Raw genomic sequence first — 12,102 nt, forward strand, 5'->3', positions numbered from 1 at the left:
GATATAAGCTACGGCATGTTTTTTCCATTGACATTAGATGTGTTTTGTGGGCAGATTTTATGGGTATATTGATGGAAATTCTCCCCCTAAATACACATGTAGGCAATGTCCATTGTTTGCAAAAGACGTCCAAAAATAATTGTCATAATTGTTTGTTTTTTTTATTTAAGTCAACAGATCCATTTTTGCAATCCATTTTTTTCATCCATTTTTATGAAAAATCAATGAAAAAAATGGATTGAAAAAATGTAGTGTGAACCCAGCCTTAGGCAATGTTCACAAAACATACGTTTTACATAAATCATGGCTGTTGTTGCAATTTGCAACAACGGCCGTGATTTATGCAAAACATACGTTGCATTTCAATTTATGGAATCCCGGCCGGAGTGTATACACATAGGGGGACATTTATTAAGTCCGGTGTTTTCTGCGCCGGGCTTAAAAAATGTCCCCACATCACCAACCCCTCGCTGATTTACGTAGAGCCTCTACGTAAATCCCGTGCGCACCAGTGCAGAGCTGGCGTAGGTTCCCTTATCATTTTTCGGCATGAAAAAATGATATATTAAGCAGACCCAGAGTCCGCGCCTCCCTGTTCCACTCCCTCCCTGCCCCCCTGGCAAAGCGGGCAGAAAATGTCCCGATGCAAAAATTTATTCACAAAAGGGCCAATCCGACTGGTACTGCAGTACCGGCTGGGATGATCTTCAGTAACACCGGCCGGGTCACAAAATGGCTGGGTCACAGAACAGCGGGTGTTTCACGCAATGTGAACATGGCCTTAGGGTCCTATTCCACGGGCCAATGGGATCCGGATCAATAATGTAAACAAGCCCTGATCTGCTAGATCAACGCTCGTTTACTGGGCCTACTCCTCGGCCTGATAATCATTTCGCCAGTGCTGCAGGGACATCGTTACCGATGTTCTTGCAGCCCTTGTTCAAACACCATACATTACCTAAACATGTTGCTGGTCTTCTCCTGCACTTCTTCTGCTCAGCCAATCACTGGCCGTGGCGGTCCTGGCCAGTGATTGGCTGAGCGGTCTGTCAGCTAAGACAGGCCGCACCAAAGCTGCTGCTGCGCGCGGGACTGGGAGGAAGAGAAGTGCAGGAGAAGCCCTGCAACATGCTTGGGTAATATATGGTGCTGCTGAAATTGTTGGTTGCTGACTGCGCACCGCTATTCCACGCAGCGATATGCGGTTGGTGCCCGATGATTTTAGGTTTGAACCTAAATAAACGATCAGCTGATGACACGATCATCGGCTGATCGTTGTCTCTATTCCACCGAGTCAATGGAATAGTGTGAACATAGCCATAAGATTTATTCTGAGTATTCATTCTGTTTGCAGTCCTTGGGAAGCATACTGCTGAAAACTTCCTAAGTACAGCAGAGATGCCAGGGGGCATCATACTGCCAGCAGCCATCCTATCTCCTCTATTTTATGCCTGTTTCTGCTGATCCAAGATAAAGTATTGTATAGGTGACCCCATACAGCATCTTATTTTCTACTTTTAAAATAACACTTTTAAAATGACACTAAAATAACAGAGAATAGCTGTGAAATCTATGCAATTTCCTAATACATTCTTACAGGTTCACCTTTTCTATTTTCGCCCAAATTCTTCGGAGTCTTTAGCATTAGCGACACATTACGTGATATTAGCAATGTTAAGATCCAGCGTGCTGTAGATAAAGCGGACTTGTATTGACTCGGGAAGATAATGAATTTTTTTTTACATATTGCACCAGCACCCTCTGCTCCCTGTTGTGAAGCTGAGAAATACCCTTGTGGAACCTGACGTTTGTGTCACAGAAGTGTAGCAATGCGTCTGTCAATCTGCCAGCCATTTGGTAGGGAGTGGTGATGAGGGAGCATTAACATTGCATTAAACATTAAAGCAGGACGCGTCTGTCTGGGGCATGATGAATGACGGAGGTTTTGTAAATGGAATGAAAAATAATTGTCGCCGCCTTTTGTACAGTAATGAATGGGTCCTCTTCTATTCCCCTGCCCAATGCGTGCTGTCACAAGGTCACCCAGAAACACTTTAACCCTTTGCATTCATTAGTGAAAGGTTGACAGGCAAGCCGAGAAGTGTCCTGCGGACTGGTGGCATGGGGGCTCGGTGATTAGCATTCCTCCCTGTCAGTGAGATTTTTCTGCCAGCCATCGCATTTCACTGCAGCACTGTCCTAGCAACACTTGATATTCAGAGCCACACACCCACCCCAAACACACTCCACGTACAGGGGAGGTGGAGACAAGCCTCGCAGTCTTCATCGGGAAGCATGAAGGAGCCACAGTCTGTCCAGATCCGCTGCTTCTTACGAAATGCCCCCCCCCCCATCCTTCTTCGTGAGACGAGCTGAACAGAAAAGCCTGGTTTAACCTTTCTTGTGCCAGATGTTTCAACTTGGCTATGGACAAGGTTACTGTGCATTTATCCTCCTGGCTTCCTTTATGTGTAATCGCACCCTTGGGTTGACAGGTAATGGTGACGTTTGACTGTTTTGTGAGGCAATAAAACACCTGATCCTGGGCCATATCCAATTCTCTGTGTCAACTGCAGCATTCTTATCGAAGGTGACCTTAAAACCCATTGACTTCTATGCAGCACAATGGCAACTGATCAGGCCTAGGGCATTGACCATCTGTGCTTCTATGTTCTATGTCATTTATAGAGATTCGATAAAATTCTCCAAATTGTGAATCTCTCAGTCACTGCAAATCTTAAAACTGGGGAATTGAGGCACCCTCTGCAGTAATTTAGTGTACTTCATGTCCCTAGGCATTGTATATCAAATCTCATATATATATATATATATATATATATATATATATATATATATATATATAAATAAATAATTTACTCTTAGCTACCATTCACGCTCTGTTTTGGACGTACCTCAAAATGATTGCCTATATATATATATATATATATATATATATATATATATATATATATATAATTATTATTATTATTATCTTTTATTTAGGTTTTATTTAGGTATTTGAGGTACGTCTAGAACAGAGCGTGAAAGGTAGCTAAGAGTAGATGACACTAAAGTTGAGCAAATGGTATGCTGCTACTCTTGAACATGTCCAGAGGGCATCTATGGCTTCTATTCAGTTATTCTAGCCTGGTGCTGCTGCTAATAGCTGGGCTGTAGATAGTCAAACTATCTAATACTAATAGTTATAGAAAAAATAATAATAATATATAATCATGTATAGTGACTTATTTTTGTATTGCAGTACATTGTCAGCATAGTGCAATATCACACGGGAAAGTGGAGCATGGACTAGCTTTTTCCTAATGTTGTCATAATAAACTTATAATTTAGCTTTAGATTCATATGATATCACAAAAAAAGTCTTATATAAAAACTATGGGGGAGATTTATCAAACATGGTGTAAAATGAAACTGGCTTATTTCCCCCTGGCAACCAATCAGATTCCACCTTTCACTCCTCACAGACTCTTTGGAAAATGAAAGGTGGAATCTGATTGGTTGCTAGGGGCAACTGAGCCAGTTTCACTTTACACCATGTTTAAGATTATATATATATACACATATATATATATATATATATATATATATATATATATATATTGCTTTAGATTAATATATCACAAAAGTTATATATATATATATATATATATATATATATATATGAAAGAAATGTCAATTTCCCAGAAAAGATCACCCAGTGTCATCCAACACGTAATTTACGCCTCAGATTACCTAATAGATTTTCTGATCTTACCCTACAGCAAGAATGTGTGATGCTCATCTTCGAGGACCTTCTGGGATTATCACATCCCCTAACTATCCAGTCCAGTATGACAGCAATGCACACTGTGTCTGGATCATTACCGCCATCAATCCATCTAAGGTAAGATAGCAGTGTAAAGAACCTATAAATGTATGAGATGTGAGAAGCCGCGCCAGAAGGCCTATATGTTACATGTGTATTTTTTACTCTTTGAAGCATGCCAGACCATTATTTCCCAGGCTTTTTATATTTTGTATGGGATAATAGTCAAAAATGATGGAAGACACCGGTTGAGCTCTATAACCATGCAACAATACAATGCATAGGTCTTGTTCTATTTAAAGTACAACATGCTAGTAATATACAGGTTTTATTGTGAAATACAGCTAAAGGGTTATAGGGACGTACAGTACCTTTCAATCTCAGGTATCTTTACAGTGCACATTCTCTTACAGGATGTATTCAAAGGAGACGTCACTTGATGTCATTTCTCTGTGGCATCCTAGAAATAATTTGAATAACTAAAGGATTAACATCTTGTGTATACTAATACCCATGTTAATAGACTCAATAATATTAAGACCATAGCTTTCCATTAAATACGCTCTGAGACTGTTGTGGTTTGTGTTTGCACTATGATAGAATAACATTTGATATAATAACACAACACCAGAGGGCTCTTATGTTTCTTATGTTGTTGTAGGTAAGAGATCATAGCTGTGAACACATCAGGGTAATACAGAATTTATTCATTTATGCCAATGTATTTGTATTACTGACTAGAGACGAGCATGCTCCAGTCTGATTCTTCAGCATTTTAGAACTAATGGCGGAAGAAGTTGGATGCCGCTCTAGGGAGTCGGGGAAAGCATATATACAGCCATAGGTTATGTAGGCTGTACCCATGTTTTCCAGGCAGCCTTAGGGCTGCATCTGACTTCTTCACTCACCAGTATTCAAATGTCAAACGATTGGACTAGAGCATGTTTGAGTTGTGCTGATTTCTATGACTGTCAAACTTGTGATGGGATTATACTTACATATATATTTCAATGTTGTGCTCTCCTATACCTCTGTATCAGGTCTTATGAATAAATTGTAGTATAACAGGTTTTCAATGCAGCAACAGGTTAATTCTGACTTTGCTTTCTACTGTCATAGGTCTTTTTTGATTGAAAATAGGGATTTAGTCATCTGTGAATAATAAGTAGTGCAGATTTGAGCGCTCAATAAAAGGGCAAACTACCCGATCCCTAGAGTAGCGTGTGAGTGTCCCTTCCTATCCTTCCTATCCTCTGTCATATATAAGAGTGTATTCGGGTCACCAACTTTTATAGTAAGGCATTCAACTGGATCATACACTCAAGTTTCTTAAAAAATCCCTTATTTTCCCAATAAGGGCCATACACATTATAAATGTTATACTGAGAGCCCCGATATCCAGAAGTCACACAGCCAGTTGACAATAGATCCCAGAGTAGTAACTTCAACCCTGCATCATCCTGTTTTATTGATTAACCTACTACACTACCAATTTAAAATATGCACAGCATATAGAAGAAAGTGGCTTGTATTAAAACTTTTATTCCATGCAATTAAATGTGGAACATGGACTACTGCCGTTTCATGCGTAGTCAAATGATGAACTGTATCTAATGACTTTGAGCAACACCGTATGCTTTTGGAGAAGTCCAATAGCGGTAGACATCCAAAGGTGTCTGGTGAAATTGCAGGAGTAAGAGTCCTGATAGTGCTGAGACTATTCCGTTCTTGTATGCATAGACCAAAATTTGCACATACTTATAAATTCAGTATCCTTCAACCGGGTCTGCTTGATCACTACATCTGGGTGCAAAAGTTTAAGATGCCTCAATATGGCCATGTGTGTTTCTTGGAGCAGAGTATCTTCACATTCCAGGAAATTACCCTCATGCTAAGTAGATATTAGGGGGTAAGCTGTAAGATGTGTCCCACAGTAAGCTTGTCATGACTATATTCCCTGCCCATCATCTGCCCCTTCCGGTTTTGTGTAGATTGCCTCTGAGCCATCCTCATGGAATACATGCAGCATAGTTGGGTATTAAAATTGGAAGCATTTTTTTCTCACAGAAGAGCATTGGGCAGATGGAACAAAAACCCTTCTGTTTCATATCGACCTCTACAGAGAAACTTTCACAAAGGAGAATTCAGTGGCCCCTAAAGGTGATAGCTTTATCTTTGTGGTCTTGTCATTGTAATTGAGCAGCTTCACTATCATTTACTATGGCCTAGATGGAGCATTAATGAAGTCTGCCCATTTATTGTTTGCTGGTTCGAGACCCACGCTGTGGGCCCTTTCCACCCTGATGTAGAAGTCAAGACCTAGTGCCTCTGATCATTCTTTTTGGCAAATATGGAGGAGCTCGGTGTTACGCACTGATTCCGAGAGGCCTACTATTCTCTGATTGTTACGTCTGAACCTGTTCTCTAGATCATCCAATTTAAAGTGTAATGTGGCCAGCTCTTGGTTCTGCAGGGTCAGCTTGCACTGAAGGTCTTCAATGGAGCCCTGAAGAGTAGTTGCTAAACTTTCCAAGACACCCCCTCTGCCTCTTTTGAGAGCCGGGTCAGCCTGAATTTGTGAGAGAGAACATAATATGTTGGTCTCCACTGCTTGTATAATGTCTGGTGATAACTTCAGAGCCACATCTGCAGCCAGCTTTTGATAGTCTACCTGCAGGGAGGGGGGTTTAGTTGGCAATTCTGCAGCCTCTTTTGTGGCTGTGTGCAAAATAAACAACTCCCTGCTGTCTGCACAGACTATGTGCCATGTGGTGCGGACTGTCAGCACCATCTTGGTAGTCTGCTGTAGTGCAGGGGAATCTTGATTGTCAGGTCTGGACCGTTTTTAGGCACTTCGCAGGACATATCTATTCATCCAGGAAGGACCAGAGAGTTGCTATCACCCGGCATGTGCGTCTCTACATGGCAGTGCTGGAGCCGGAAGGCCAAGATAAATACTTTTGATCTAGCTACTCCTACCATGTTGTGGCTTGTACCCTGGAGAGAGAAAAAAAATCAATATCTCTTTGGTTGAATCCATATGACTCAGAACTGAATTCTGATGCTCTTGGACGTTGACGTATTAAGTCTGAGTGCCTAGGGCAGCAGAAGCTGTAAATACGGCCTGGACAGCAGCCTGTAATATTACCTGAACCATAGAATCTTAATATAGAACAACATATATATTCTCTTTGAATTTGGCTTTTAAACACAAAAATGCCAGAAGGTTTTTATAATTATTACAAAATACGTTTCCTATAGAGACTATAGAAGAAAAGACAATTGCTTCCATAGAGCCCATGTCACAATGAAACTTCTACAATGGCAAATGCTATCAAAAAATCACAACAAAGTGATCTTTTCATATGCCATGAAATTATCAATGATTTTTTCGGAATGAAAGTAGCTGCCCAGGTCTACGTACGTCTACATCTAGTATTGCAGCTGACAGATGCATCCAGCCTTACATTTTCCTTAGCTAAGCGCTCCTTAAGGAGAAATATTACCCATTTGGTCCCATAATGATAAGCCTTCTTGCCTATCATAGAGGAATCAACTATAAAACAAATGTCTAGCGATGGTGCTGGAGAGATTTCTGGCTTTGTAGTAAAACTGGAATGAAACACTGACTTTAAGGTAGTGCTACCTCTAAAAGGTAATATTAGAAGGCTGCTTCGATAGCTTTTTCTGCACCTGGGGAAGAGATTCAGTATGGCATAATGCTCATCTCCCCCCACAACTGTCATCACTACATCATACACACAGTGCCATGTTGAGAGCTGCCTACTTGCCAGCCTGAATCTAAGTGGTCCGCGACAACTGGGCGACCCTAGCCTAGGCCTCTCTTGCCTGGGTAAGTGAAACACAGAACAAGAAAAAACAGACAAACACAATAAAGAATAGGCAGATACAGATCAAACAGAAAATAGCAGAACAGTACAAAAACAGCAGAGAAAAATTAGAGGAAAGAAGGACAGCAATCCAATCTAATTCAAAACAAGATTCCAGCTCAAGCTACAAGAGAGTATCGCAAGCAATGTAAAAAAGTGCCAGAGACCCTTTCAAGAGTGTGATTTGACCAGCCCTCTGACATCCAGACCTCACAGAACACAAACTGACAGAAATGGTAGATGAGTGGAGAAGGTAACTGTCCATCACTACAACTAGAGCTAGCAGAAGAAACCAGACGGGTGTGGTGGAAACTGTCAATAATTATACTGCAAGTGCTGAAACCAGACAGTGTTCAGACTGGCAGGAAACGTACACACTGAGTCATGGCCAAAAGTGCAGTCTCAGCCGTACTTTATGAGCAGAGAACTGCACTGAGGTCTGAACAGAAATGCTGTGTATTGGAGAAGATGGACACGTCTTCCAGCCTTGCAAACAGAGTAGTTCCAACCCCCCTCCCCCTCCATGCCCATGTCCACTACAATATACAAATATTTCTGTGTTGCATCTCATAGACATACATGGTACATAGTGTATACATTTCATGAGAAAAGGTCTTGACCTCAAGTTGCTTTAAAAAGCTGGTGATCTCATGAAAGGCATCACTAAATATATTTAGTTTAGAGATAAGATGCAAATTGACACATCTCTGATATTCATTTCTGAGTGCAGTGCTACAGAAGTTTACAATTTTTATAGGTGTAGAGTTTATAAAGTTGGAATTACTTCCAGAGGCAACACGACTCTGCAATTATCCTCTATTAACTTAACCTCCTCCCACCACTGGGCAGTTAAATAACATCGTTACAGCCTATGTTTGATGCTGCAGCGACGTTAATTAACGATCCAGGATGGCACAAGCGCAGGAGCTGCGCTTGTGTCATCCGTGGTGGGTCCCGGCCGCCACAACTCTCAGCTGAGAGTTAACCTTATGGATACTGCGGTCAGCACGACAGAGGGAGAATTCTCTGCCGGTGTCCATCGGGGCACTGCAAAGTGATCGCAGAGCCCCGATGGTAGCCATGGAAACCGTAAACTACGGAGGCCTGCATGGGGATGAAGTGAAGGCTGGTCGCTCGGGGAGTGCGCCTGTGAGCTCTGCCCCCTCCCCGCTCAGCCCCCAGGATTGTAACAGCGACAGGGGACAAAGGAGAGGCGGCAGACATACGGACATCAGCTTATGGGATCATTATGACTTCACACTGAATTCCGCCTGCTATCTCTTTCAATGGGAGGCCTCATGTGCCTCTGCTCTCTGCACTATTCTGTTCAAATTGATATGTCAATTCTTTGAGCTAACGGCGCATAGAGAGTAGAGGCGCGTAGAGTGGAGACGTACAAGATCTCCCATTGAAAGAGATAGCATGCGGAATTCGATTCTGTAGTGTAAATGGGTCCAAAGACTGAAGAGCATTCTACCTGTTTTGTTTATGTACATTATAAAGTGATGAAAGAATCCAAATATCCCAAAATTAGCAGCAGTACTAGCAAACTCTGCTTAGAGAAGTCAGTTTCCCATAAAAGACCATTTTAAAATACTATACTGTTAAAAAATAAATAATGAAAAAATATTGTGAGAAGCCTCGGCAGTAGAAAATGTTCCCTAGAGATCAATGCCTGGCTCAGAATCTCATTGTACACCCCCATAACACTAAATCATCTCCGTTTCACATTCCCTGTCTCTTTTAGAGTTTGATGGGAAAAGATCTGATCACCACTGAGAAATAACCATCACTTCAATTTACCATCACATTGCAATTAAACAAAATTCTAATTGCAAAGCTGATTTGATTTAGACCCGGCATCCAATTAAGTAGAAAACATGAGTTACGTTCTGAAGTGCACACAGTCGAAATGCTGGAAGTTGGGCTCTGGAAATCTGACTTGCTTGGTATATGATTATGAACTTGTTATTTATCGATAAGGCTAATAAAAATGCTCTCAATAAGAGCACATCAATTCCGACGGTTATTAGAAAATAGCTCTTTTTACTACGGCTATAGAACCGCCATATATTATTTTAGCCTCTCTCTAATGCAGCATGGGCCAAGTTGATGTAGAGAGTCTGCAAAGTGAAGGATTTGCTAATGGCTATGAGGAAGCACAGGTGTAACACTGGTGTATATACATTGATAATATGAATGATTATTAGAAGTGACTAATGTTACAGATGGAACATCTTGTAAAAGATGATTGCAGTCATTTACCTGTGCAGTGCCCATATGGCCAACTGTCAATCAAACGGCATCACTTCTGACCTAAACTTATGTCCTAGAGACCTGTCTTGTATCTCCTAAGGTACTCATACCTATGTGACAGGATTAAAGGGGGGCTCTGATGCTGAGAAATTCATAAACAATACAATGCTATTACAAAGTTATATATAATAGCTCTGTATTGCTGATGTGGCCTCTATCTCTAGCTGCATCCCCGTTTTGTTGCTTGCCGGAAGTTTTGGTTATATTACTTTTTGATTGACGCTCGTCCCCGCTGGTCTTTGTCCCGACACCATCTAGTGTTGCAACGTCATTGGATATATTCAGACTGGGCAGGCGCTCCTTCCTCTTCTACTCCATTTGTAGCATGCACAGTTCAACAATTAGGAAATGAAGAGAATGTGGATTGCAGTACCAGGGGTCCATGGGATCAATGAGCGGCGCGATTTCTCCAGGAAAGGCACATAGATTGCCAGGTAACACCATCCTAGGACTTTTGTGCTTTTTTAAAAAATATAGTTCCTTATGTGGCTCCTCCAGCTGCAATGACATGGCCTGGCTGATTGATTGCCCGCTCAGCCATTGTCTGGAAGACAAAAATAGAAAAAGCACAGAGGACAGCGTTCGGTGTGATACCACCTGGGTAGGCAACAGTTAGATAAAGGGTGTAGACTCTCACCTTGGGACCCCTTGGGCTTTATTCATATTACCCCAGATATTGGGGTACACTCAATCTTGGAGAAAAGCTGTTAGCTGTAGGTCAGATATCCGGGATGCTTTCAAAAATGCTGGGGCCCATACTAAACAGTGCAAGTAGTAAGAAAAATACTATGCTAGATATGTAAAAAAATTTTTAGATCTGATGAAGGGGTAACCCCCGAGATGCGTTATCCTGTATGTGCCATTTGGCACAAAATTTTCACTATTTTTTTGCTAATGCAGAACGTCACATATGGTTAGTATTTTTCTCAAAACTGTCCTGCCCCAGTCGCTGATTGGCTGATCATGCAATTGATCCGCTGAGTATGTAAAGCTGCAGTTGCAGTTGGAGGAGCTGTAGGAGGCCGACGACTGCCAACGAGACCTGGGAGTATCGCTACGGGGCTGAGGATAGATAAGTTTACATTGTTTATTATGTTCGCACACCCCCTGCCTTCCCGCCTTTTTAATTTCATGCATTGTCAAAAACAGAGAAAACGGGTAATTTCTCAGTACTGTGATGCCATCTTTTTCAAAGAGAAGGGTGAAGAACCTACTATAATATTAATACTAAACAGAAGAGGTAATGCAAGAGTAAACCCCAAAAGTTTTCATAAAGTGTTATATTTTGGGTAGAGATTTTATATGTAGAATGTTTTTACTATATTACCATTTCTTTTCGGGCCACATTGAAGCCTATATCTTCTACACTCAATTATTTCTTCCCTGAACAGACAGAAAATACCAACTTTTATATTTAAGATGTGAGATCATGTGCCCCTTATCCATGATTTGCACAGTAAAGAGGTGATGACTTTGATCATACTCTGCAGATGATCTCCTCTCCAGCTTTCAGCACAGGGTTTATTAGATATGTTGGATATTCTCAGTGTATGGATATTTTCCCATCGGATGAGGACTGAGTGTTTGAGTGTGATGCATTAAATCATTGAAACTAAAATTACTGGAATATCTCACCCAATGTTATCGAATGATAATAGATCGTAAAAGCTGTTTGCACAATGTACAATGTAAATTCTCAGAAAATTGCTGCTTTTAAAGGCCACTGTTATTGTAATTGTATGTGTCAAATGTGGCTACATCCTGTGAGCTTCTGATGTACTAGGCAGTGTCCCAAGAAGCAGGTTAGTGAGATGGCAATCGCCATCTGTCTTTGGCTTTCATAAGCCAAGATGAAATTGGAACACAAGTCATTTTCCTGGCGACTTGAAGGAGCTACAAAAACATTGTATCCTTATCCTGAGTGGAATCTGAAATTTATGTCTGTTTTCAGTGTGTGGGGAACGTGACCCTGTTAAGGAGTGAAAATATAGAACATTGCAGCTGTAGGATATTACTTATCTTTCATAGCCATATATATTGCTATTCAGCTCTCATTAGTTTCTACATTTG

At 41.2% G+C, this 12,102-nt stretch overlaps 1 protein-coding gene across 1 annotated transcript in view; it reads left to right on the plus strand.

Moving 5' to 3' along the window:
- The window catches only part of CSMD2 (CUB and Sushi multiple domains 2), a 325,249-nt gene that overhangs the window by 73,981 nt on the left and 239,166 nt on the right, over window positions 1-12,102 (plus strand). The window contains exon 6 of the mRNA XM_069972975.1: window positions 3,783-3,904. Within this exon, the coding sequence (XP_069829076.1) occupies window positions 3,783-3,904 (122 nt within the window). The remainder of the gene's footprint in view (window positions 1-3,782; window positions 3,905-12,102) is intronic.

The sequence above is a fragment of the Dendropsophus ebraccatus genome, chromosome 5, assembly GCF_027789765.1.
Source record: "Dendropsophus ebraccatus isolate aDenEbr1 chromosome 5, aDenEbr1.pat, whole genome shotgun sequence".
NCBI lineage: Eukaryota > Metazoa > Chordata > Amphibia > Anura > Hylidae > Dendropsophus > Dendropsophus ebraccatus.